The 24,804-nt window shown below is 40.3% G+C and overlaps 2 protein-coding genes across 4 annotated transcripts in view; both read left to right on the top strand.

The window, feature by feature from the left end:
- TULP3 (TUB like protein 3) overlaps positions 1-16,132 on the top strand; it is a 33,838-nt gene extending 17,706 nt beyond the window's left edge. Inside the window, exons 3-11 of the mRNA XM_062593408.1 lie at positions 2,353-2,515; positions 4,387-4,563; positions 6,100-6,233; positions 6,698-6,895; positions 7,392-7,504; positions 7,932-8,046; positions 9,880-9,978; positions 14,166-14,337; positions 14,847-16,132. Coding sequence (XP_062449392.1) covers positions 2,353-2,515; positions 4,387-4,563; positions 6,100-6,233; positions 6,698-6,895; positions 7,392-7,504; positions 7,932-8,046; positions 9,880-9,978; positions 14,166-14,337; positions 14,847-14,980 — 1,305 coding nt within the window. The 3' untranslated portion in view covers positions 14,981-16,132. The remainder of the gene's footprint in view (positions 1-2,352; positions 2,516-4,386; positions 4,564-6,099; positions 6,234-6,697; positions 6,896-7,391; positions 7,505-7,931; positions 8,047-9,879; positions 9,979-14,165; positions 14,338-14,846) is intronic.
- Positions 16,133-17,766: 1,634 nt separating this feature from the next.
- Positions 17,767-24,804, top strand: part of TEAD4 (TEA domain transcription factor 4) — a 60,952-nt gene continuing 53,914 nt past the window's right edge. Inside the window, exons 1-3 of one of the 3 annotated variants that reach the window (XM_062593421.1) lie at positions 17,767-18,801; positions 20,774-20,852; positions 24,625-24,704. In XM_062593421.1, the coding sequence (XP_062449405.1) occupies positions 24,665-24,704 (40 nt within the window). In that variant the 5' untranslated portion in view covers positions 17,767-18,801; positions 20,774-20,852; positions 24,625-24,664. Of the gene's footprint in view, positions 18,802-20,239; positions 20,420-20,773; positions 20,853-24,624; positions 24,705-24,804 lie in introns of those variants that run through there. The other 2 variants (XM_062593428.1, XM_062593435.1) reach the window with 2 other exon arrangements.

The following is a 24,804-nucleotide window of genomic DNA, read 5'->3' as shown; positions in this document are numbered from 1 at the left end:
GTAATACTATATGAATTTTTAATGTAATACAGAGCTGGAGGAAAAGCCTGGTTAGTAGACAATTTTTTTTTTTTTAATTTTGATTCCATTTTAGTGGACTATGTTTCAAAAGAACACAAGTCTGAAGGTAAAGCTGCTATGCCATCATGTGTAGACAGAGTGAACTGCTACCGACCATCCTGTCAGTTGGCTAGCAGATTTTCTACATCTCAAACAAGCAAAGTAGTAGAGAGAAACCTTTCTAAAACACATCAAATAACTATCATATTTTACCCCTTTGGTTATCCTGAAGCTCTTCCTAAATGAAGGTCAGTCTCATCTACCAAGAATATAGTATATGTTTCTGTATGATCCTATTGCCCAAAGCCTATTTTTTCTTAAGAAGAGTCCTGGAATCTTTTTGATAAAACAGAATGTACTATAATAAGAAAAAAATTACTGGACCAATGAGCAGTAAGATGTTTCAAAAATATAATTTAATAATTAGTAAAGTAATTCTTTAAAACTATTTATTCTGTATTGACCCCAATTTTGATTTCCAGTTAGGCACTTTTTTACTGCCTTTAGGATATGTCTCCCTATCTTGTCTGTCCATTTACCAGGTAGAGAAGCCGTAGCAGCAATTTCTCTCAGATTCTTAGTCTGAGGATAATTCTTGTTTCCCCTTCTCCTTTTATTTCCACTACTAGAGATTTATAAAATATTATGGAATTTTTTACTTTTCACTTAGCATTAAAATGTAATAAAAAAGACTGAAATTCTCCTATAGGGCCTGACTAGCTTTCTAGAGAACAAATTTGATTTGTGATGAGCATTTGCAAAGAATTGTAATTTTTCTGCTTTTTTTTTTTTCCTTTCTTCCAGACCAATGCTTTAATCTCTTTAAAATTCCATGTAACTTTTGCTATGCAGGCCAGCCATTGCAAAAAATTCTGCAATAACAAACAGTACCAAAGATTACAAGTTTCAGAAATTATTTGTATGTTAAGGTGTCTAATAAGCAGGCATGGATAAACTGCACCTACAGCAAGAGACTTGCACAACGTTTGGCCTAGTGGTGCATTACAGAATATTGGAATCTGATTCTCCCCTCTCCTTCATACACCTTATAAGAATAAGCATGGCTGTCTTTAAAACGATATGATGTGCCCATTTACCTTGATTTATGTTCAGAAGTTGTTTCTATTTTCATTTACTGGGAAATAATGAACATCAAATCTATATGCATGTTGGAAAAGTATTGTTTCATTTTTAATGCTAACATTTGGACATTTGGATTTACTTTTTACATTCGGATTTACTTTTTTTGGGGGGGGGGGAGATTTCCTTGCATTCCTGAATTACATATGAAATGTTTGCAAGGCAGATCAGATTTCCTATCATTGAATGAGCCCAATATTAATGATTGAATTATCTGTTTTATTCTTTTCCTTTTAATTTACTTATTTTACCTTTACCTCCATCTCTTACCTCAGAGAATGATTTTCTTAGAGCTGTCTGTTATGAGTTCTCCCAATTAGGTGAAAGCTTTTGTGATAAAAGCTGTTTCCTTTTAAAAATCTTGACTTGCTTTTGCTGCATTGTGAAGGCATTTATAACTTCAGCAGCAGAGTCAACTGAATGAATGAGCCCTGGTTAAGGGTTTTTAGAAATGGTTTGTGCTAGTGTAAGTCTCTGTCCCCATGTAATGCATGGGGCAAAGACTGTCATCTTTACTCTGGCATTTCCTGATAGTCTTGGAGATCAAATCTTAGCAATATAATGAACATATTTCTCTCAATATGAAGTTTGTTTAATTGTACTGAAGAGTGAGGAAAAGTTATCCATTTCCTAAATGCACAAGAAGTTGTTGTCCTAAAAGACAGAATGTTTAGTCCAATCATAACTGCAGTGGAAAGAATGGAGAGTCCTTGTGAGCTGTTATATCTGCTCTATCAGCTTAAATAAGAATGATGCATAAAGTAAGAAAATCAGAAGGATATGCTGCGTATTGTAAAACTTACTTTGTGAAATGCTCCTAAATGACTGCTGAATTTATCTGTAGTTGTATTAAGGATTAGTGCAGTTTAGACCGAATAAAAGGAGTTAAGATTATTTGCTGATGGCCTCAGGATAGACCAGAAAATGAGGAAATGTCCTCATCCCCATCTACCACTGATGGAGAATCAAAGGCAGTGTCTCACTCCAAAGACATTGTGATATCTGTGTCTAGGATTTCTGTCAGATTACAGCATTCTAGGTTGATCAGTGATCTTGACTGATAATGTGCCTTTGCCAATATCTGAAATATGCTTTCTGCCTCTCTGGATGTGGTTACTCATTCCAATTTTACGCTTGCTCTTTGTTTCACAGAGAGCTCTTCTGGAGAAGAAGCAGAGGAAGAAACGTCTTGATCCCTTGATGGTACAGCCAAATCCTGAGGCAAAGCTGCGCAAGTCAAAGCCCAAAGGGTGTGAGGAGCAGACTCCTTTAGTAGAAAACCCAACTCCTTTCCACAATGATGTTACCTTACATGGTAAGTAATCATCCTGATTGCAACACTTTCCAAAAATGCCAGTTTATGCATTTTGTGTCAGAGATAGTCACCTACATCGCTGTGACAGTGGTCAGGGAGAAACAAGACTGATTACACATCTCTCTATGTAAAAAAGTAGAATTGTAACACAGTATAGTTGAGCAATACTGAACTGTAAAAACAAACAAAAACCATGAGTTTTGTGACAGCTGAGAATCATCTGCCTTTGAGTACTCTCTCTTGTGTTAGGCTAAAAAACTTCCAGACTCTGGGAACTTCTAGAAAGGTAGAGGTATAAGAATCTGGAGTAAGAGTTTTCAGAAGCAGCAGGATAAAGAAGGGAGAGTAATCCAGTAGTGGATGCCTATCATATCCTTCAAGGCAGAACTCTCAGGATTGAATATGACTGAATGATAAAGTAGATGAGAGCAAAACAGAGGGCTTATGAATACCAAATGAGATTCTTACTGTTTTTTTATCTCATTTATTGATTTCTATGAGCTTCTGTGAGAGAATAGAACATGACAAACAAACTGTAGTGGTCCAGAAAGTCATAAGCACAATGAGATATCAGGGAGGCAAAGGCAACGACTCAGTGGTCTCAGCATTATAGTAACATGGAGATTATTCCATTAGGAGTGAAGAGTAACACCTTAAAGACTTCCATGTCTTAGGAGAAAAAGAAAAAAAAAAGAAAAAGTGGCAATAAAACTTCTTACATTCTGCTGGAAGTATCAGGAAAGAGTTTGAGAGCCATGATCCCATCAGCCTATCAAGAAATTAATAGGAAGCATCCTATGACTTTGAGATGCATGGTGCTGTAATACCACCATTATATCAGCCGTAGAGTAGTAGAATTAAAAACAAACAAAAGAAAAAAAAAAGTGTTACTTTGCTTGAGGATCACATTGGATCTTTTTTGTTTTGTTTTGTTCTTCAGATTTCTTTTAAGATCATAGTTTGGGGAGTATAGTGGTGACGTGGGTAGTAGCATTTACGTGTTTAAAATCAGATTGGAGAAAGCTTCTGTTACAGGACACTTTAAGTCAAAGAGAGAGTAAAACAAGCTGAAGAAAAGATTAGATTAAATTTGAAATTAGAAAACTGCAGTATTCCTTCAGAACAAAAATGAAAACTGACCATTTCCTCGCTTGCTTACATAGTTCTGAAGCTTCCCCTACACAAACGAATTTTGTTAAGAAGTGGTAACAGTTTTAAACTTCTTGGAAATCTCTTGACTAGATAAACTAGGTAAGTATGGCTTTAAAATGAAAAACAGTAGGAAACCAAGAAATTCAAAGCTGAAACTACACTTAAATATTGTGCACTCCACAAACATATTTCCAATATTATGCCAGTCCCTAAAATCAAGACCTCTCTTGCAATTAAGAAGTGCAGTCCACAGCTGGGTTGTATGTTTAAACTTGGTGTTTTAATTTCTACCAAAAAAGTAGGTATCATCTATTTATAGTATATCCTGCCTGTACACATCTAATAACATCAATTGTGATGTTCACTGTAGAGCACCCACTTAATGCTACAGGAGCAATCAAGGAACCAGAATATCAAGACAGAAAAAGAACATAGAGTAGCTGTAATACCACTTGCCTTAAGTGTTCGAGCCCTTGTTTGTTTGTTTGTTTTCTTTTTTTAAAAAAAAACTACAATATTTATAGATGCGGGAATCTGATGCCTGACATTTTTAAAGTAAGTTACTCACAATTTTCCTGACCAAAGTTTAGGTGAACAAAAATAAAGCAGTAGTTTAAAGGGATGCTTGAGCAAAGGAAGGCAAAATGAGGGACTATCTTGGGACACTTCTGTAAAGGTAAAAATTAGGCTTTTGAACTCCACTTAATTTTGGCCTGCAGGCATTGATGGGCCAGCTGCTTTCCTGAAATCAGAAGTGCAAGATTTAGAGACCAAATTCCAAACTCTCTCTGCTGAGTCTTCCATAACAGAAGACAATGCAGATCAGGAAAATGATGGAGAGACTCTAACAGAAACAGCAGCCAAACCAGATCTGCAAGAAATCTTACAGAAAAGAGGTAAGATAGCAGGGCAGAGCTCTTTTTCTCAGGGTTCTTCTACTTATATTTTTTTTCATTTAAAAAAAGCAATTGGAGATCATGAAGCAAATGTCTGTAGGGCCTTCTTTTACATACACGGCTAGTAGTTTCTCTAGTGTGTAGTTATGCGCAGAATGGCAGTTTCTCCTTTTTTCTGACATGCTGATATTAATTGGAGCACTAGTTATATTTTAAAGCTTTATCAGTATATCTTGTATTATTTCTAACCTTTCCAATGAAGTTAGTCACAAAAAAATACACTTTTCATTTTGCTAAATTTCAAATTATTTTTATTTCAGATATAATATATATGCCGATAATGCCTGAATATTATGACAGCAGAGGGACTTTTTATTGTCAATAATGCAGTAATTGTTAAACTGTTGAGGAGACCTCCAGGAAAGTTATGCTTCCTGAGTCAGAGGATACCATGATCAGTAGTTTTGGAGTTTTATTTTCAATAGTTGAAACTACTCAGTCTCATTAAGTAGTTTCACATTGGAGTGTCCATTGCTGCCTGCCAAATTTCTTAATTTGCTGCCAGTACCAAAGGAAACCTTTTTGTTGCATGCTGCCCAAGCGCTTTGCAGCAAAATAAGTGACTTGCATATAATATGGTACACAGCCTGCTTTATTTTGCAAAACCTGTCTCAGAATGTTTCCAGAACACCTTACGAATTAAGGTACTACCATAAGTAGAAATACTTTCAGCTGTCAGATGCAACAGCTGTTTACCTATGGATAGCAACATTATACAAGAGTTAGGACAGGAAGCAGGATAGAACATCTGAATAGAAACTTTAGGGGAAATTAGTGGAGGTAGAATGTAAACAATGACTTTTGAAACTGGCCAGAGCACTATGGTTAACGCCTTTCCTCTTTCCAAATGTGCTTTGTGATGTTTATTGGATGGTTGTTAAGACTATATTTTCCGTTTCATCAGAGACAGAGAACTTCTATCAATGCCCTGTCTATTCAGTGCCATGTTAGAATACTGCTATAATATTGCTTCACAGGAAAGAATTCAGATTAACAAGCTGATGCTGTTCCTATTCTGTAGTGCTTTATGTGCTTTTCCATTCCACAGCCAATTTCCAAATTGTAGGAAGGAAGTCACAGAACAAGATGATGCAACTCCAAGTGAAAGGAAACACCAAACAGTAATGTGTACAGAAGTTCTTTCTAAATTCCGTTAGCCAGAGTTATTTTAGTTATATACCACAATCATGAATGAAAGCATAAACTAAGCAATACAGTTAGCATGTAAAATGTGTAGTGATAAAAGTCAGACGGCTGCTTAATTAGCTGAGTAGTGGAAAAACGTCACTAGTGGTTTGGATTACGAGGCTCAGGAAGCAATATACCACAAGAAGAAAATAGGCAGTTGGAACAGCAGAGATTAATTATGATGGTAGGAGCAGAACAGCTTTGTAAGAGGCATATGTGAATTAATGATTCCATGAATTCATGATGTCTTCTTTCAGAGGCTGCTTGCTTGATTCTCTCTTCTGACAGGAATTTCAGGCAGTTTGAATTTTGATGAGGAAGACACAGAAGACGATGAAGAAAGTAGTAAGAGACCAGCATCTCATTCACCATATCCTGAATCTGAGAGGCCTCATTCTGCAACCAGCCTTAAATCTTCTGCAGTAAGTGTCATAAAATCCATTTCCAATAAGGACTGGACACATACTTATTTTTTAGTACTCATACCTTGAGCACTATATTAAAACATAGCAGTTGCAACTGCTGTAGTTATTGTGCTCATTCCTGAAGGCAGAAAAAGGTCAAAATTGTCAGGTTATCTGACTGACTCATCAAGTTAAACAAAGATCTAGTAATGATCAAAGGAGAAGGATAGAGGAACATGAGTAACCATATCAGTGAAGAAGAGAAGACAGTGAATCAGCTACTCCTCAAAGACCCTTTAAAAGTCTTCAGCCAGGACACTTCTCAGCAGAGAAACACAGGTGGTTTCTTGCTAAACTCCCCTTTCCCAAATATCTTCCTCTTGAAACATCAGGTCTTCTGTTTCAACTGACCTTTCTTTTCTTGGGGAATACCGGAGCCTCTGATCTGATACTAATCTGCTAATACGATGGTTTTTCCACAGGAAACAGGTGCTTCCTGTACTTCATCCTCTCAGGCAGATGCACAGCTAGGAGAAGTAGAGAACTTGGAAGATTTTGCATTACGCCCCGCACCCCGTGGTATTACAATAAAATGTCGAATCACTAGAGATAAGAAGGGAATGGACCGGGGCTTCTTCCCTACTTATTACATGCATCTGGAAAGGGATGACAACAGAAAGGTATTGAGACCAGGGCACAGTATCTTGGCTATTGTACTTCTACCACAGACCATTTTTGTTGTAATACGGAGCGGTGGATAAATTGGTAAGAAATTGGAAGCTGAGGAGAAAAAGCATGCTGATGAGAATGGCTTATATTTGGCAAGGCATTAAGCAAGGTTTAGAAGCAATAGTGTAACGAAAGATGAAATACAAAAGTATAAAAACGTAAGGGATAAAGGAGAGAAAAAGGAGTGAGTTGTTCCAGAAGAAAAGGAGACAAGACAAAAAAATGACAGCTGCTTTGAATCTAGACTGTTGAGGGGATTGATTGGCGGGTTAAGATTTCAGGCTGTTCACTTGTGGAACAGGTCAAAAGTATAGAGACAGTAGTAACAACACAGACCAAAAAGGGGAAGGAGTGAGAGGAAGCAGCTGAGAGTTTGGGTAGCAATGCCTAACTATGCGTTCCAGTTCTATGAAAACTCTAGTCTTGATCAAAGTTTTGTATTTCCAGACATTCCTTCTTGCAGGGCGAAAGCGGAAAAAGAGCAAAACATCCAATTACCTCATATCTATTGACCCAACTGACTTATCTCGGGAAGGGGAAAGTTTTATTGGAAAACTCAGGTGAGAGCCACAGATGAAAGAGACAAATGTATAGCTTCTGCAATAGAAAAGATTGGATTTTCATTTTAGCTGAGTTGGAATTGTTAATAGCAGTCTGGTATCAATTCAGAGAGAATGAACTTGCCTCATCCTGATTAATGTAATCTGTATTCACCACGGTTGGCAAACTTTTTTCAGAGTTACCGTTCAACATGGCAATTTAGAGAAGGAATCCTGTCTTGATGCTTTTCCAGGACAGGTTACAGGCACAGTTTACTATGGCTCTTCTGTTGAAGCTCCTTAGTGAGCTGACAATAGGAAGATTCAGATGGGAGTGCCTGGAGATGTGTAAGTGGTTTCACTGTGCACAAGCTACCTTCAGAGTTTGACAAATATTTTCCACTGACACATCTCTCTCTCTCTGTTTCTTCCCCTTACCTGACATTAGATCAAACCTCATGGGAACTAAATTTACAGTCTATGATCATGGAGTCAGCCCAGTCAAGGCACAAGATCTAGTGGAAAAGGCTCATACTCGACAGGAGCTTGCAGCCATTTGTTATGTAAGTAGTGTCTCTCCTCTTTTGCCCTCCTTCCTTTTTTGGCAGCCTGGCTTCCAAGGAAGCTAGGCTCACAAAATCGTGCTGCCTGGCAACCTTTTCTATTTAACTTTTGAACTAGCCAACCAATTTCAACTAGACTAAGCAAAGGGCAGAAGCCTCAAAGATAAGTTCCAAGTTTCATGAAAAAAATTAGTGCTGGGGTAGGGAAGGAAGGAGAGAGACCCAAACTAATATATTCACTAAGGGAAAGTTGCTGATGTGAGCACGTTCATTATCTGTTCTGACAACCTTGCTACCTGACCATCATCAGGCATGCGGCCAGCCAACATATCCTTGACCTGGAGCCAGACACAGCATGATCTGCCTTTTTGCTCAGCTGGTATCTGGTGGACATTGAGAAGGAACTGGTGGTACCATGTGAAGGAGAGGTATTTTGGCAGGACTAAAGGTATTGCAGTGGATAGGAGTGAGATGGTATTATTTCAGTAGCAGCACATTGTTAGGCAAGGTATATTTCCACAGATTTGCTAGCTGTGTCTTAAAGATATTTTCTTATTATGATCTTGTGGATAACCTCAATCCAGGCTATGGGGAGGGGAGGCACTTGTAGCCACATAACTCTAGAATTATGTTAAGATCCGCAAGCCACGGAAGTTTGAGGTCTGCGAGGAAAACTTGAGATTCTTCACTAAATGATAGCCAACCAAGTGGAGGGATTTTTGTCTTTACCATAGTTAAAGCAGCAAAAATTTAAATGGGCCTTAGTCTACTGGAGCATGATTGTGATCTTTTTGCTAATGGTCTTAGTAGCACTTTGGGGGGGGGGGAAGAAAAAAAAGAAAGATGTGATGATTCCAGTACTAACCTATTTACGTGTCACTGGATGTTTTCTTTGCATACAGTATTCTTCACTTCCCTGCCTAATTGTGCAAAGATGTTAAAACGAGGAGACAATATAAAACCAATTTTTCAGAATTCTGAATGTCTTCAATGTTTTATCCACATCAAATTATTAAAGTTTACACATGAATAAAATCAGTACCCTGGTTCTCGTACGTATCCCTAGATTTTCTGAAATGAGATAGTAGAGATTGCAGCTCCAAAGACTTATTCTGTCTGTAAAATGCACTAGCACATTAGAAGAAGCTGTATAACTTCTATTAATCACTATTTGTAAAAGAGCCTGGTTTTGTTTCCTTTGGGGGGAGTTATTTTGTTTGGTTTTAATCTGTGCTTTGGGAATTTTAAAGGTTGTTACTGACGTGATACTATAGAGCACCTTAAACAGAACGGATGACTAGAGAAGACCAAGAAAGACCATTTTTCTTTGTTCTATACCCAATCCACTTGCAGTAGTCTCTTACTGCACTTTCAGATACACTCTTAAACAAAAATAACAGAGCCTAAATATAAATAAGTTGTTCATTCTCCAGGAATATTCTAGCCTAAATGGTAGTTATATAGATGAAGTAAAAGACCTATGGATTTTTATCACATTTAAGCCTTGTTCACTAGCAATATTTAGGCATCTTTTTGCCTCATGTGAAACAAATTTTGCCTGAGATCAAATTTGTCTGATTTTACTGTCAATGATTGTTTCATTAGAAGAATATAGGTGTGCTACAAGTTAAAAAAGTAGTACTGTGTATGTCTTTTAACACAGTTTTCAAAACGGAGAGAGGCAACTATTCTCAGTAGTTAAACACAACTGCAGTTAGATAACTGCTAGTACAGTTGTAGCTAATCAAATCTAACAAATCAGCCTTGCTGTCTTTTATTCTGTGAGATGGAGTATTTAATTTTCTCAAAATAATGTCTTTCCTTGTCTTTTAGGAAACGAATGTGTTAGGATTCAAGGGTCCCAGGAAAATGTCTGTGATTATTCCAGGAATGAACATGAATCATAAGCGAATTCCAATCCAGCCACGAAATGTGAGTTTGATCATGTTTCAGTCTGGAGGAAGAGGTTAAAACTTTCTCCGAGAGATCTGGCTGCTACTGACAATTATGGTTGTCAGAGAACGGTTATTGAGGGCAAATATTGTTAGCAGGTTTCATGGGCAGTAAACTTTGCAGTGCAATGTAAAGGCCTTGGTTAATGTCCTTGCCTTCTACTTCATTTGTAGCCTTTTGGATAGTGTTTGTGTCCTTACTTGCTGTTTAGTTGGACCTTATCTAGCTGCTTATTTAGCTATTGTAGGTGCAATAGCAACAAGATACAACACCTCTTCATGGACAGGGCACTTAAGCTGAGAGCTGTATCAACACAGAACAAATTTGCACCTCCCAAGAGGTTAAATTCTTAGTCAAATATTACATACAGGAGATGGATAATAAATGGAGAGTAGCCCACAGAAAGAATGAGGCACTATTTTGTTGTGGTAGCAAGAGTGTAATTGCATTTGTGATCAGAATGTTGTCAATTTCTTTGTAGGAATCACAGAAAAAGAGGATTACAGTACTGAGAAATTGGAATGAGGAGGATGGAGTTTTGTGGTGGCTATTCAGTGAGGACTTCTCATAGATGTGGGAGATTTTCTAATTAACAGCATACAGGGATGGGCCACCTGGGAGGAATATAGGAATGTCATTTGAGTATGCAGGGATGGTACTAGGAAGGCCAGGGCCCATCTGGAGTTTAATCTGGCAGTAGATGTGAAGGATAGCAAGAAAGGCTTCTTTAAACACAAGAGCAACAAAAGAAAGACTAAGGAGAATGGGAGCTTGCTGCTGAATGGGGCAGGGCACTGGTGATGAAGGATATAGAGAAGGCAGAGATACTGCATGGCTTCTTTGCTTCAATCTTTACTGCTGAGACCAGCCCTGAGGATCCCAGGGTGGCTGATGCACCAGAGGGCTGTGCTGCCATTCAGAGGGACCTCAACAGGCAGAAGAGATGGGCAGAGGGGAACCTCGTGAGGTTCAACAAGGGCAAGTGCAAGGTCCTGCATCTAGGGAGGAATAAGCTCATGCACCAGGACAGGTTGGGTGCTGACCTGCTGGAAAGCACCTCTGTGGAGAAGGAACTAAGAGCCACGGAGGAGAAGCTGACCTAGATGAAGGGACGGAGTGCCTCCTCAGCAAGTTTGCTGATGATACCAAGCTGCGAGGAGTGGCTGATACACCTGAGGGCTGTGCTGCCATTCAGAGAGACCTGGACAGGCTGGAGAACTGGGCAGAGAGAAACCTCAACAGAGTTCAACAGGGGCAAGTGCAGAGTCCTGCACCTAGGGAGAAATAACCCCATGCACCAGTACAAGCTGGGGGCTGACCTTCTGGAAAGCAGCTCTGTGGAGAAGGACCGGGGTGGAAGTGCTGGTGGATGACAAATTGACCATGAGCCAGCAATGTACACTTGTGGGCAAGAAGGCCAGTGGTCTCTTGGGGTGCTTTAGGAAGAGTGTTGCCAGCAGGTCGAGGGAGGTGATCCTGTCCCTCTACTCAGCCCTGGTGAGGCCTCATCTCGAGTACTGTGTCCAGTCCTGGGCTCCCCAGGACAAGAGAGACATGGAGCTACTGGAGAGAGTCCAGCATAGGGCTGCGAAGCTGATCAGAGGACTGGAGCATCTCTCCTATGAGGGGAGAAAGGCTGCGAGAGCTGGGCCTGTAGCCTGGAGAAGAGAAGACTGAAGCGGGATCTTATTAATGTCTACAAATACCTGAAAGGAGGGTGTCAAGGGGATAGGGCCGGACTCTTTTCAGTAGTGCCATGCGACAGGACAAGAGGCAGTGGGCACAAACTGAAACATGGGAAGTTCCACTGGAATGTGAGGAAGAACTTCTTTCCAGTGGGAGTGACCGAGCCTTGGACCGGGTTGCCCAGAGAGGTTTTGGAGTTTCCTTCTCTAGAGATACTCAAAACCCATCTGGAGGTAAATCCTGTCTAACATGCTGTAGGTGACCCTACTTGAGTAGGGGAGTTGGACTAGATGATCTCCAGATCTCCCTTCTACCCTGAACCATTCTGTTATTCTGTGACCATGAGCCAGTAATGTGCCAAGAAGGCCATTGGTATCTTGGGCTGCATTAGGCAGAGAGTTGCTAGCAGGTTGAGGGAGGTGATCCTCAGCCCCAGTGAGGATGCCTTGGAGTATTGTTTCCAGTTTTGGGCTCTCTGGTACAAGAGACATGGTGCTGCTGGAGTGAGCCTAGCAAAGGGCTACTAAGATGATTAATGGACTGCAGCATCTGTCATATGAAGAAAGGCTGTGAGAGCTGGGCCTGTTCAGCCTGGAGAAGAGTAGACTGATGGAGGATCTTATCAACAGGTATAAGTACCTGAAGGGAGGGTGTAAAGAGGATGGGGTCACTCTTCTCAGTAGTGCCCAGCAACAAGATGAGAGGCAATGGTACAATGGCCACAAACTAAAACACAGGAAGATCTGTTGGAATCTAAGGAAAAACTTTCTTATTGTGAGGGTGACAAGACACTGGAACAGGCTGCTGAGAGAGGTTGTAGAGTCTCTGTCTTTGGAGCTACTCAAAAGATGTCTGGACAGGGTCCTGGGGAATGTGCTCTAGGTGATGCTGTTTGAGTGGGGGGGTGAGGGTGCACTAGTTGATCTCCAGAGGTCCCTTCCAACCTCAATCACTATGTGATTCTATGAGAAGTGTATTTGAAAATGTTTTAAAGTGTGGGATGGAAAAGACTTCTGATTCAGAACCCTTAGTCTGGATTTCATGTTTGTTGTGATAAAGAAAAGGACAGTGGCAGAAGGACAGAGTAAATAGAGAGAAGTGATCAATGTTATAAGCTAGAAAATACTATTTGCAGCAATGTTTTGAGTGGATATGAGAAGAGAGAAAAGACTCTTTTAGAGTGGAAACTAGGAGTCATAAGAGTCTCGAAAAAATTAATTCTGTGAATGGGCAGGAGAATTGAATCTGGAGATGGTCACTGATTAATCATATCTTATAGGTATTTCCATCTCCATCAAACAGTACTGTAACCATTTCATGGTCCTGCCTTTATTTTTCTCTTTCATTTTCCCTAATGTTTTGTTAGCATGTAAGCATGGTAGCAGTGGTCAAGGCTGAAATACAAAGTTGTTCAGAAAAGTTGTCAAAGCCTGCCAGGGTAGCAGTTTGACATTTTGGTTTTGCTTCCCTCTGTAGTCCAATGCCACCAGTTAAACAATACTGTCCCCACTTTAAAGGAGAAAAAAATACATTTCTAAATGCAGTTTTGCAACTATTCTCAAAGTTCTTTTATAATCTTTATAAAATATATAAAGAAGATACAAAGTAAGTAGATTAACTTGAACAGTAAGCTTTAGCGAAAATATAAAAATTGATTATTCCTTGAAAATCGATTATCATATCTGTATACACTAATACTAAAACATATGCCATAGTCCTACTAGCCAGACCTCTGTAAGAGGTTGTTTCCTGATTATCTCCTTCCTATTAAATAACTTCTTCTTTTTTTTTTTTTTTTTGATAGCTTTTTAGTTTATATTATTTCAGGCTTGATTTCGTTCATTGCGTACCTTTTAAAGCATATGTTTTCCTCACTACTGTTGTAGCTCCTTATAATTCCCTCTTTTGGTCAGACATAATACGTTTTACCTCTTTTTTTTTTTTCCTCTCATCTGTTTCATTACTTTTTTTTTCTCTTACTAGATCAGGTAGCATGACATTGAAGGCTACAGTGGGCTGTAAGTATGCCTTAAGTAGGTTCAGACTCCTACTGAAACTCTCTAGGGCCTGGAGTTCTAGAGTTAAGCAAAAGAAAAATCATCTAATTTAAAAGTTACAAAGTTGGAAAGGGAAGTTGGATCCTGTTGGAGAAAGCTTTATGTGAGTTTTGGAAATGATTCCTGCCAGCAGGGTGATAGTCTGCAGAAAAAATAAATACCTGTAACCTGTAGAGCTCACACTTGCTCTCTCTCTCTCTCTCTTTTTATCATGTTTGGGTAGAGATATGATGAGAGTTTATTGAGGGGAAAGAGACCCTTGGACTGGAAACGTGGAAAGGTATCTGCCTGGTACTCGTAGGATATTTTCAGTAGACACATGGGAATGACTTTCAAGTGATAGAGTGCACATACCTGAAAGAGGCAGTACTTAAAAGCAGAGCCATTCCAAATCTGATAAATATATTTATTTCTTCTGAACAGGAACATGAGAGTCTGCTATCAAAGTGGCAAAACAAAAACCTGGAGAACCTCATTGAGCTACACAACAAAGCTCCAGTCTGGAATGATGATACTCAATCCTATGTTTTGAACTTTCATGGGAGAGTCACTCAGGCCTCAGTGAAGAACTTCCAGATTGTCCATGACAATGACCGTAAGAGTCTCTTGGAGAGTCTGTGGGGCTGTCATTAGAACAGGGAAATCCCAGTGTATTTTGTGAGGTTTGGGACACCATCCCTAGAGAAGGGAGACTCAATAGAGAAATTCAGCCCAGGGGATATTTGAGACTTCTGACCTCAATGATATGAGGCTTCCCTTTTTCTGGGGTGGGTGCAGAGGCTGGTGTCCACAACTGCACCAAAACAGGGGACAAATGCAAGCCTCCTGAAGGGAAAGAAAAAGATTAACACGGCACCTTCTGCCCAACCAAATAGTGGTTTGAGCCTTGGCTCTGTGAAAGAAGATAATCCCAGCAATACAGTCACTCTAGAGAGCAGATTTTAAGGCCAATTTGGTAAGAAGGGATAGACACACCAACCGCATATATTTGGTACTGTCTGACTCCTGGTTTGTTTGTTTGATCCTTTGATGATCCTTTTTTTTTTTTTTTTTTTTTGCCTTCACATGAAATTGCTAGTCTCTGAGTCTTTCTTTTCTCCCCAGCTGACTACATTGTGATGCAGTTTGGTCGTGTAGCAGAAGATGTGTTCACTCTGGACTATAATTATCCTCTCTGTGCTCTCCAGGCCTTTGCTATTGGACTTTCCAGCTTTGATAGTAAATTGGCCTGTGAATGAGAGAGATGAGACTTGAAACATGGAACTCACTGCCATCCCTGCATCTTGTTGTATGAGTTCCAGATGGAGCAATGAGAAACACACTGGGGATGGAAGGGAACTGGAGGACAAATTTCTGCAGGCTTATTAGAAAGCAAATAGCAGCCCTAATGGCATTGTGGTCATCAACGGTAGACAGATCTTAGATCTTTGGAGACTGTCTAAAACTGAGCGCTCTTTGTACGTACTGTGGAAGAACAAGGCATATGCATAATGTTTTTGTTGTCAGTATTGACACTGCTTTCAAAATCCTGAAACAGATGCTTCATGAAAGCAGGCTAAGAAATTTAGGCCACTAATTGGAACCTGTTCAGCTGGAATTAGAAAAATAGTGGTTTAGTGTCCATATACCTTTGATCTTCAGCAGTGCCCCTGAAGCTGATGCTGCTGATCTTACTCTGAGTTCCTGAAGAGATTAATTCAGGAAAAAGGAGGAAAGTTATGGTATGTATTCTATTTTGCTCTGTGTTATCTTGTTGTCTGTTACAACATTCAGAGAGAGAGAGAGAGAGAAGAGAGAAGGGTTATGCCTCTGTGCAATTGTAGATAGTATTCAAGAAATAAAGAGTTGGAATGAGACACCGATTTTAATAATCCACTTCTCTCTTACTCTGAAGTATGGTTCTCTGTTAAATTTAATGGTCAAGTTCCCTTTCATTATTCTAATTTCTCCATATCCCTTGACAATCTTTTTACCAAATAAAGAAGAATCAGATCTCAAATAGTCCTTCCTTAGTGAGTGATATTATATATCTATTCTTTTTCTTAACTACTTGAAAAATGAGATTGAATACATGATAGAATCTGACTGAATTTGGCTGAGGGTAGTATTGTAACAATTTACAGTACTATTCCTGAAAAGCAGTGTTCTGACTGAATCTAGACTCTAAGCAGATCAGTTGTGGGTGTATTTTTTTTTTTTTAATTTGTGCATTGTTTGTAAAATTTGCCACATTTTTAGGAATAACCTACTGGCTGAATTAATGACCTATAGAAATATACTTTACATAAATATCTTAAATCTAAATATAGGAAGGAGAAACCCCTTTCCAAATGAGAGTAGAGGTATTTCAAAAGCAGCAGTAAGTTTTTTTTTTTTTTTTTTTTTTTTTTAAAAAAAAGTTGCATCATGGGGCTCTGCAATTTGTCCTGCTGTTTCATGTTTAATGCTGGATTGTACAATACAGAGAATGCAGGACCTAGCATGAAATGGTTCTTGATTCAAATGGCCTTGACTCGTCAGAGTGAATTGCTGCACACTGTCAGGTAAGCCTCACAGTCCACACATCTGTTGTGTACTAAAGCAGAGAACAGCTATTAGCTTGCCTATTTCGTGACATTATGCATATCCATGATGATACAGGAAAACTGTATCCCTCCATTGAATAGGTGTTCTCCAAATTTGCATATTGTCATTGTCAGCAGACTAGCTCTGTTTCATGCTCTCAAAGGCCAGACTTATTGTTTTTGGTCTCCTGAATCCTCAGAGTGGTAGATATCACTTGCTCCTTCAGAATAATGAAAATTTGTAAAGGCACTTTTTTGGTATTGCCAGGGAAAAAAAATCATAGTTATGTGTAACTCTGTATTTAACTGTAAATTGTGAGTTGTTGCTGGGGGCTCCAACTCTAGAAAAGCTTCTCTCTCAGATGCCCAGTCTACATCAGCTGGGAAGCTGTTGTCTTGAGACTGATCTCATCAGCAGAGTGCTCAATGAAGAGAAATCAAATTGTGGATGTCTTTTGTGCTTGTGTACTTCATGCTCTTCAGCCTGGGAACAAGACCTGGCAGTGTTTTCCAGCTATGCTTTGCTGAGTTCTTGCCTGATGGTTCTACATTCCCTTTACCCTTCCAGGAAAAACTAAGAAATCGGTTCCAAATCTGTCTTGATCATTTCTGTGTGTGTGTGTGTGTGTGTGTGTGTGTTTGTTTTGGGGGGTCATTTGTCTTTTGACTTGGACTGTATGAAAGAAGCTGTCTCCCACTAGTTTGGGGTGACCTGAAGGTAGGATGTTAATTTTCAACTCAAGACCATTTTCTCTCTACTGAGAAAGCCATGGTAGCATCCCTTTACTCATCCTTTCACCTTGGCCAGTCAGCAATGGCTTCAAGATATTTGTTGACTTAAAAATGATCTTAGCAATGTCACTCTGACCTCTAGCCTTTCTGTCAAATTATGCAGATGGATGAACTACTTCAGTGCTCTTTGATCAGGTACTGTTCCATATGAATTGTATTTATAAGTTTTATATCTTAATGAAAATAAACTAATTTATAAATTGTAAAACTCTAAATTTTTTTGGTAGGATTTTGCTCTCACTTGTGGGTGGTTTTTTGTTCCTCCTGTACTACCTACTACCTCAGTTTTTTCCTGTCCTCTCATACTTCATCTGTGTTCTTACTCCCCTTTTTCCTTTATAACTCTCAATTCTCTCTTCCTTTATGATGTTTTTTACATATATTTCAAGTATAAGAATGAATATAAAATCTAATGCCTTTTTTCCCCACCCTCAGGAGGTCTTCCTGTGCTGTTATTGATTCCTGTTTGATTCTTTCTTCAAGCTAATTGCACTTCTCTTCCCCATATTCTTAGTGCTTCTCCCAGCCTCCAGCTAGGGCTTTTGGAATGGTTCTTTATGCATTTTCCTACCCTCCATCTGAACCCTTTATACAAGCCAAGTATGACACAGAATATTTCTGAATCAAGAACTGAAATAATACAAGGCAAAGAGGAACACCAAGTTGAAATGATTTGTTTCTTATTTTCACTGGAAGATATAGGAACCTTGCTAAGGTTCACACAACTGACACTGCTGTCTGTGTAGACCCTATTCTTTGAGGCAAGCTGTTCACCATCTCTTGTTCCAAATTTTTCCATCTCAGACAAATTAGGTAAAGTTGAGAGGGAAAATGATTTGCTCTTAGTATACTAAGTAATATTAGTTGCCACTTATTTGCTTTTGCATACAAATGTAACATCCAGGAAATCCCAAGAAGAGCTTAGAACAAGGAAAGCAGCATATTAAACTGTTAAGTATGAATCCTAAAGGCGGACATAGCCGACTACAACAGCTCATAGGCTCATGAATATCGAAGGCAATGAATAATTTCTTGTTCTTTTCATGGATCAGTTCTACTCTCACTGAAGTTTTGCTGCTGAATCTGGTAGTAGCAAGAGCAACATTTTCGCTAAAGTATAATAGAACTATTATGCATACAATACTTAGAGTACTCTTCCTCTTGCTGATATTAATAGTTGTATAAACCTCTCAGTTGTTGTAATTGAATTCGGTTTCCTGTCCTTGTTACAGAAGGCAGGCAAGCTTTCCTCATGGTTTACAGGCCAAGAGCTGAGAGTTTGTGCAAAGTCCTGTGAAACAGAATTATAGATTGGCTTCTTATTTGATAGTCAGGAGTTCCAACCTCTTAGCTATAGTGTCAAATTGTCATACTTAACTGTAATTTGGAGCCACTACACCTGGATCTCAGAACTTAGAAAGAAACTAAGATACCTATAACTGAGTAATTTATTGTACAGTAAGATGATTTTTGTGCACATTTAAATGAAACGGAGGATAGAGGCACACAGGCAGTGAAAAGTGCTCACAGTTACAATGCTGTAGGCAGAAATGCCTAAAGTCTCTTGGCTTGTTTTTGACTATGTTTTTGCTTTTTCAGATGTTTATGGTGATCTATTTCCAAGTATGACAACAGCAAAGGAGAAAGACTGCTGATGGAAATTTAACAGGAGGGCAGCAGAAGCTGTCAAACTGATCAAAGGTGTAAGTGACTGACTGCTGAATAAGAGACAGTAGGAAAAAGGCCATGAAGGGCTTTAATAGTGAAGACACACTATATATTTGTTGCCATAAAAAAAAAAAAAAAAAAGAAGGGCAGTATCTGCAAAGTGTGGAAAGATGTGATAAAAACAGCCATCCAGGAAAACAAGCATGTGCCTTCCATCTGGATGGCTGCAAGGAAAGCAGACCAGAGAAAGGGTGGGGGTGCAGAAGCAGACATGAGAGAGAAGTTTAACTGGGAGATGAAGCTGTACAAATGGATAGGAAAAGAGCAACTACATAGTGAAACAGACCTAAGTCAGTCTGAACTAGGCCTGATCCTATCACAAGGCTGGTTTGACAGGGGTGGGTGGAGGGAGGAAGGAGTGCCACCAAGCTGGGACTGGCTATTTTGGTGATAGTGCCAGCTTTATGCTAGTTCAGAGTGTTTATGGAGCCACAGTGTGTTGTCAACGCAGTGATGGATAACGAGATGTGTTTTGTAGATGAGAACTGGGAAGAGAAGGCATAGAGGGAGATGAGAAGGGATGTGAGGAGCCCCCACCGAAAAACTGTAGCCAGTTTAAGGTCAATTATCTGCAAAAGTAACTGAAAAAAAAAAAAAAAAAAAAAAGCTGGAAAGAACACTCCTTTCCATTTAGACGAGTCGCTTCCTTTCTAGGACGTTCTTAGTACAATTAAACTGTTCTAACCACTCTTACGCTGTTGCGGTTGGTTCGTTTCGTAGTGTCTCAACTATGCTAGGTAGAAATTAAGTCTGTCAGGGGCTCGGCAGAGGCTGTGCATGTGCGCCGTGCCTGACTCTAAGGGCCCGGCCCGCAGGAAAGGGCCGCTGGGGGGAGGCGCCGCTCTGTGGGGCGGACTAGGTGGGGGGGTCAGCAGGAGCCGCTGCCGCGCGCAGCCACGGGTGGCACCGCTTCGCCGTAGCGGGGCTTCCAGCAGCCCCCGCCGTCTGTGCCCTCAAGTTTGGGAAAGTAGCAGGCAAGCAGGAATATTTTCACGGCTCTTCCACCGAGGAGAGGACGACTCAGTCCAAATATAGACTCCAACTTCTCCGCCCTGCTCGGTCGCCGCTGCCCTCTGCGCCGCGCTGACTCCTGGAGGCTTCCTGGGCTGTGTGGCCGCTGCTCCTGGCGCTTGCTGGGGCTCCTGCCTTCCCCTCCTCCCTTTCCTTTGCGGACGCCTGGAGTTTCCTTCCTGCACTCCCTTGTTTGTGGAGCAGCGCCTTCCCGCGCCTCCCCCGGCCCCTTCTTCCGGCCATTGCCCGTGTTCCCTCCTCCCTGGTCACACACGCCCTAGGCTAGCGAGCGCCGATCCCCGCTGGGTTTTGTTCCCAACTCCGCCTCAGCCTTTCTCTCATCTCCCCACCCCGGGGTCAGTCTCCTCCCCAGCCCCGTTCCAGCCTCTACGTTAGGAGTCCCCTCCCTCGGCCGCGTTCATTTCATACCAACTCGCATTCCTCGCATTCCTCACTTCCTTCTTTCAAACTCCAGGGGAAATAAAAACTTTTCCTTTTCCTCCCGTACTGCTGCCTGGCCGCCTCCTTCCTTCCCCGCTGCTGCCCGAGTTTGCCGTCCCGCTGCCTTCTCGCGCTTTTCAGGTGAGTTGCCTTCCCCCGCCCCCGGGGGCGCTTTACGTCCCTGCTCCCGCTCCTGCTCGCTGCCTCTGCTTTGCCTGCCCGCTGCCCGGCCAGCTCGGCCATCCGGCATCCCCTGCCGGCATTGTTTGCGGCGGGACCCCGCGAGGGGGCAGCCCGAAAGCCCAGCTCCAGCTGGCTCCGCCGCAACTTTTTTTTCTCTCCCTGCTTTGGCGGTGGCGATGTTCAGTGAGAAACTGCTCTGCCTGCTCTCCCAGCCCAAACCTTCTCCCACCACTGAAGACTCGGGGGTGGGGATCAGGCGAGAGAGAGAGCCAGGCAGGCGCATAGTAATAATCCTCGTTGCTCTTTTGGCAGAAAGTCCTGGAGCAGAAGGAGGATTTGAACCCGGTCCCCGTTGCCTTTGCGGAACAACAGCCGCTCTCTGCTTGTTCAGGTCAGGACACGCGATTTCACACTCGCTGTCGCACGGGGCAAAGGGGTGTAGGTCCCTGGATAAAAGGTAAAAGGAGGCGTTTGAAGCCAGTCAAATGCGCCAGAAAAGGCCCAAATGTACAAAGGAAGTGATCAGGAAATTCTCAATGGAGGCTGCTGGCCGCTTCCCCCGTTCCGTTTATGCGTTGGGACTTTGGGAACTCGGCAGCTTACCGTAGCAAGAGAAGGGGGAGTAATTCTAGTAATTCTGCTAATAATTCTAATGAGGGAAAATAGATTTCAGTACCTTTTATGGAGATGTTTTGGAGGGCAGGATGAAGAGGAGGATCAGGACGTTCTGTCACATGGGTATGATTTTTACTATAAATTCTGGAAGATATTTGGGGGGGGGAACAAAATCTCTTCCATAAGAAAGCATGTGGGTTATGGCATTTCTCAAAAGATGAAATAATATTGTTTTCTCACATAAGTTATTTTGAAGTTAGAGCAGTTGAAATTTGGTGGAATACCTCAGGAAGGGATTTCTAAAACCGAACCAAAAAAAAAAAAAAAAAAAAACGAACTTATCTTTTCTCTCATATAAATAATTTAACTTAAACAGCTGCTTGCATGTGATGCTGAAGACTGCTTTTTTTTTTTAGAAGCAGGAGGGAGGAGTGTAACTCAAAAAAGCAAAAAGGACTTTGGTAAAGTTCTTTGTGATATTATTTATGTTAAAAAAAATTAAAAAGTCTACCTTTGTTTTGCCTTCATTTAACCTGAAGTTGCACTTATAACCTTAAGATATGAGCTCTCTGACCTCTCAACAAATAAATGACACAATATTTATCAGATGCAGGGGGATAGGTGGGAGAGAAGGAGAAACTTCTTTCTTTCTTTCTTTCTTTCTTTCTTTCTTTCTTTCTTTCTTTCTTTCTTTCTTTCTTTCTTTCTTTCTTTCTTTCTTTCTTTCTTTCTTTCTTTCTTTCTTTCTTTCTTTCTTGTTTTCTTTCTTTCTTGTTTTCTTGTTTTCTTGTTTTCTTGTTTTCTTGTTTTCTTGTTTTCTTGTTTTCTTCCATTCAGAATGGATTGGCTTCCCCTACACTTGATCCCACTGTCTGTGTACAAACTGAATGGAGAATTTATTCAGCTGCCTGTCTGTCTCTGTAGACAGAGTTGGAGATTTTGTTGTTTCTGCGTCTGCAGGGGGAAGTAGGCAGTAGGATAGGGCATAGACCAGAGGGAGAGGCGGGAGAGGGACAGAACCAGGGGCAAAACAGAGACTGATGGTTGATGACAAGGCTTAGAGCCTGGTTAAAGCTGCTCAACGAACAGCGGTAAAGTTAAAGACGTTTGGTCGTGGTAGTTTTTTCTCACGACATAGAAGAGCCTGGACTGTGCTGTAGTGAATACAGAGGGTTTTCTTTATGAAAGCTGTCGAATTCTGAGGGACTCAGTGGTTCTCTTTGCAAGTTTAGTTCACAGGCGAGCTTAAAGGCAGCCAGCCAGGGCATGCAGAGTCACCTTATGAGTTTTCCCAAAATCCTGGTCTGGACTTTTCGATCAAACTCAAGTGTGTGACAAGTCTGTTTTCTCTGAATAGGAGTATCTGCTCATTGGTCATAGCCTCTCAGAGGTGATTTCTGGAGGAATCAGTGTGCATGAAAATTCCTGTTAATGATAGGTGTTAGGAATTTCCCCACTTTATTGGCTTCCTGGTACATTTTTGGGGGATTTTGAATTAATTTCACTGTCAGCTTTAAAGTATTTTAAGTTATTACTGTGGTATGTGTTTTAATGTTGATATATCACAGAAATTCTGTGAAAAACTGCTCTGAAGAAGGCACAGAATCTTGCTTGTGTTTAAAATAAAATCACAGTTGATGTTCTTTCAGTCAGATATTTGTTCTACAGAACTCATAAAGTAAGTAGATTTTTGAGAAGGCTGTTGAAAAGTACAGAGTCTCCTGTAGTTCCTGCTTGCCTGAGATTATCACTGTTTGGAATAATACTATACTCGTCCTCACAGCTTTCCTTCCTTATTAGCATGTATGGTTTTTTTGTTTTGTTTTGTTTTATTTTGTTTTCCTGGCCGTATCTTTGAGCTCTTTGTTCTGTCACAACAGAGTTCAAGGGATGGTTCAAAAAATATTTTAGACTGGTACTGCTAAAGAAAGAAGCTGTCCACACAGCCTCCAACTGTGCATTTCAATACTGGTGGTACTTCTTTCCTTTGTTGCTGGCATGGGTATTTACATTGCTAGTCACTGACCCAGGAAGCTCTCATGCCAGAGAGCTGCTCCAGGTGAAAAATAACCCTATCTTTTAGTGAGTTAGTTTTCAGCCAGATCTGTTCCCCAGTCCGGTTAACCGTATGGTCACAAAAATGCTGGTATGTGCGGGTGATGAGGCACAATGACTAGAGTTGAGTGATGGGAAAGATTGGGCTGTTTCTTCTGACAGTATTGCTATCTTACACCAACTCTTTGGGATCAGTGTTCCTTGGAGTAGGCCTGTAGTCACTTCTGTGCTAATTGCATGATTTTCTGTCTTCCCAGGCCACTGGACTATATCTTAGAAAAGCAACAATTCAGTTTACCTTTTTGTAAAGATCTGTCATATCATTTCTATAGCTCAAGTTTTGTCCTTTGTCCATTTTTTTTTCTAAATATCACACAGGGGATCTTCCACTAATTATTATAGGCAGCTTTTCTATAGCCTAGTGTCATCTGGAAAGTTTACCTGACATTCAAACTAATTTTTTGTATTCTACTGCAACAATTTTTGCCTTGGTGCACTTCTTTGAAATGATTGTTGTTTCTCTTTTTTGGCATTTGCACCTTCTAAGTTGTTACAGACTATTAAACAGACTAAGATTTTACTATTTTTCAACTTCTGCCATTCTGGGCCTAATGATTGTTGTGATACTTTTCTCTGAGTTTTCTTCAATTTGTCCGTTGCCTTTTTGCAGAATGAGGTGATAATCCCACATGTTGGAGGTGATTCGTATCTCTTTATTGTGGGAAACACATAGCTCAGTACAGGCAAACAAAAGTTACATCCATTGTTTTGTAGAAGTATTTGCTTTGCAAACTGCTCACACATTTAGCATTCTCACTCTTGCATGTTTTGAGCTCCTGCTTCTGACAGAGCTTTTTCTTCACTTGATTTATCTTTGTTTTTCTGTTGTTTTTTCTTCAATTTCTGAGCCTTACTTTTTCCAGAGAGTCTTATTTTGGGATATTTTTCCTCCTTTGTCTTGTTTGGTTTTTGAGCTATCTGAATTCCTTTTAATTGTCTCTGTACACTGGAGTTTGTAAACTTTATTTTATATCATCTGCAAATTTCATTAACATGCCTGTTTATAGTCTTTTAGATAAATAATAAAACTGGACTAGCACAGAACCCTGCAACAAACCAATAGACATCCCTTTGACTATTAGTTACATGAGTATATATCATTCTTAGTTTTGAAGCCATTAGTTAATTTACTGATCATATAAGCAATACTATTAAAGCAATTTAAATTAATATTCAGCTATGATTTCCTTAGAGAATAACAAATGCAATTCTAAATGTAAACCTGTTACATCATCCACTGTATTCTTTTCTTTTTCTAACTTCATGGTAATTCTATCCTCCTTTGAAAAGCAATCAGGTTTATCAAGATTTACAGTAGCATTTATAAACTCATCCTACTTATTGTTCATGATACACTCCTCTCTCCCTTCCTCAGTTTCTGTGTTATGCTAATCACCATGTTAAATAAATACCTAACATATTACTTTCTACAGCCATGATCTGGGAAAGAGCCTTACAAAAAAAATCAGTGATATGCCTGCATGGAGCTCATTGCAAGATCTGAGACTACACGGTGAGAGTATTGGTGGGGGGATTTTTTTCTTGATGTGTAATTTTTTCTTTTTGTTTTGTTCCTGCCCCTTGGGTCCTCCTTTTTCTGGAGATGATGCAGT

Source organism: Rhea pennata, chromosome 1 (genome assembly GCF_028389875.1).
Source record: "Rhea pennata isolate bPtePen1 chromosome 1, bPtePen1.pri, whole genome shotgun sequence".
NCBI classification, from domain to species: domain Eukaryota; kingdom Metazoa; phylum Chordata; class Aves; order Rheiformes; family Rheidae; genus Rhea; species Rhea pennata.
Note: the sequence above shows the minus strand (reverse complement) of the source record. Positions and strands in the feature narration are given on the sequence as shown.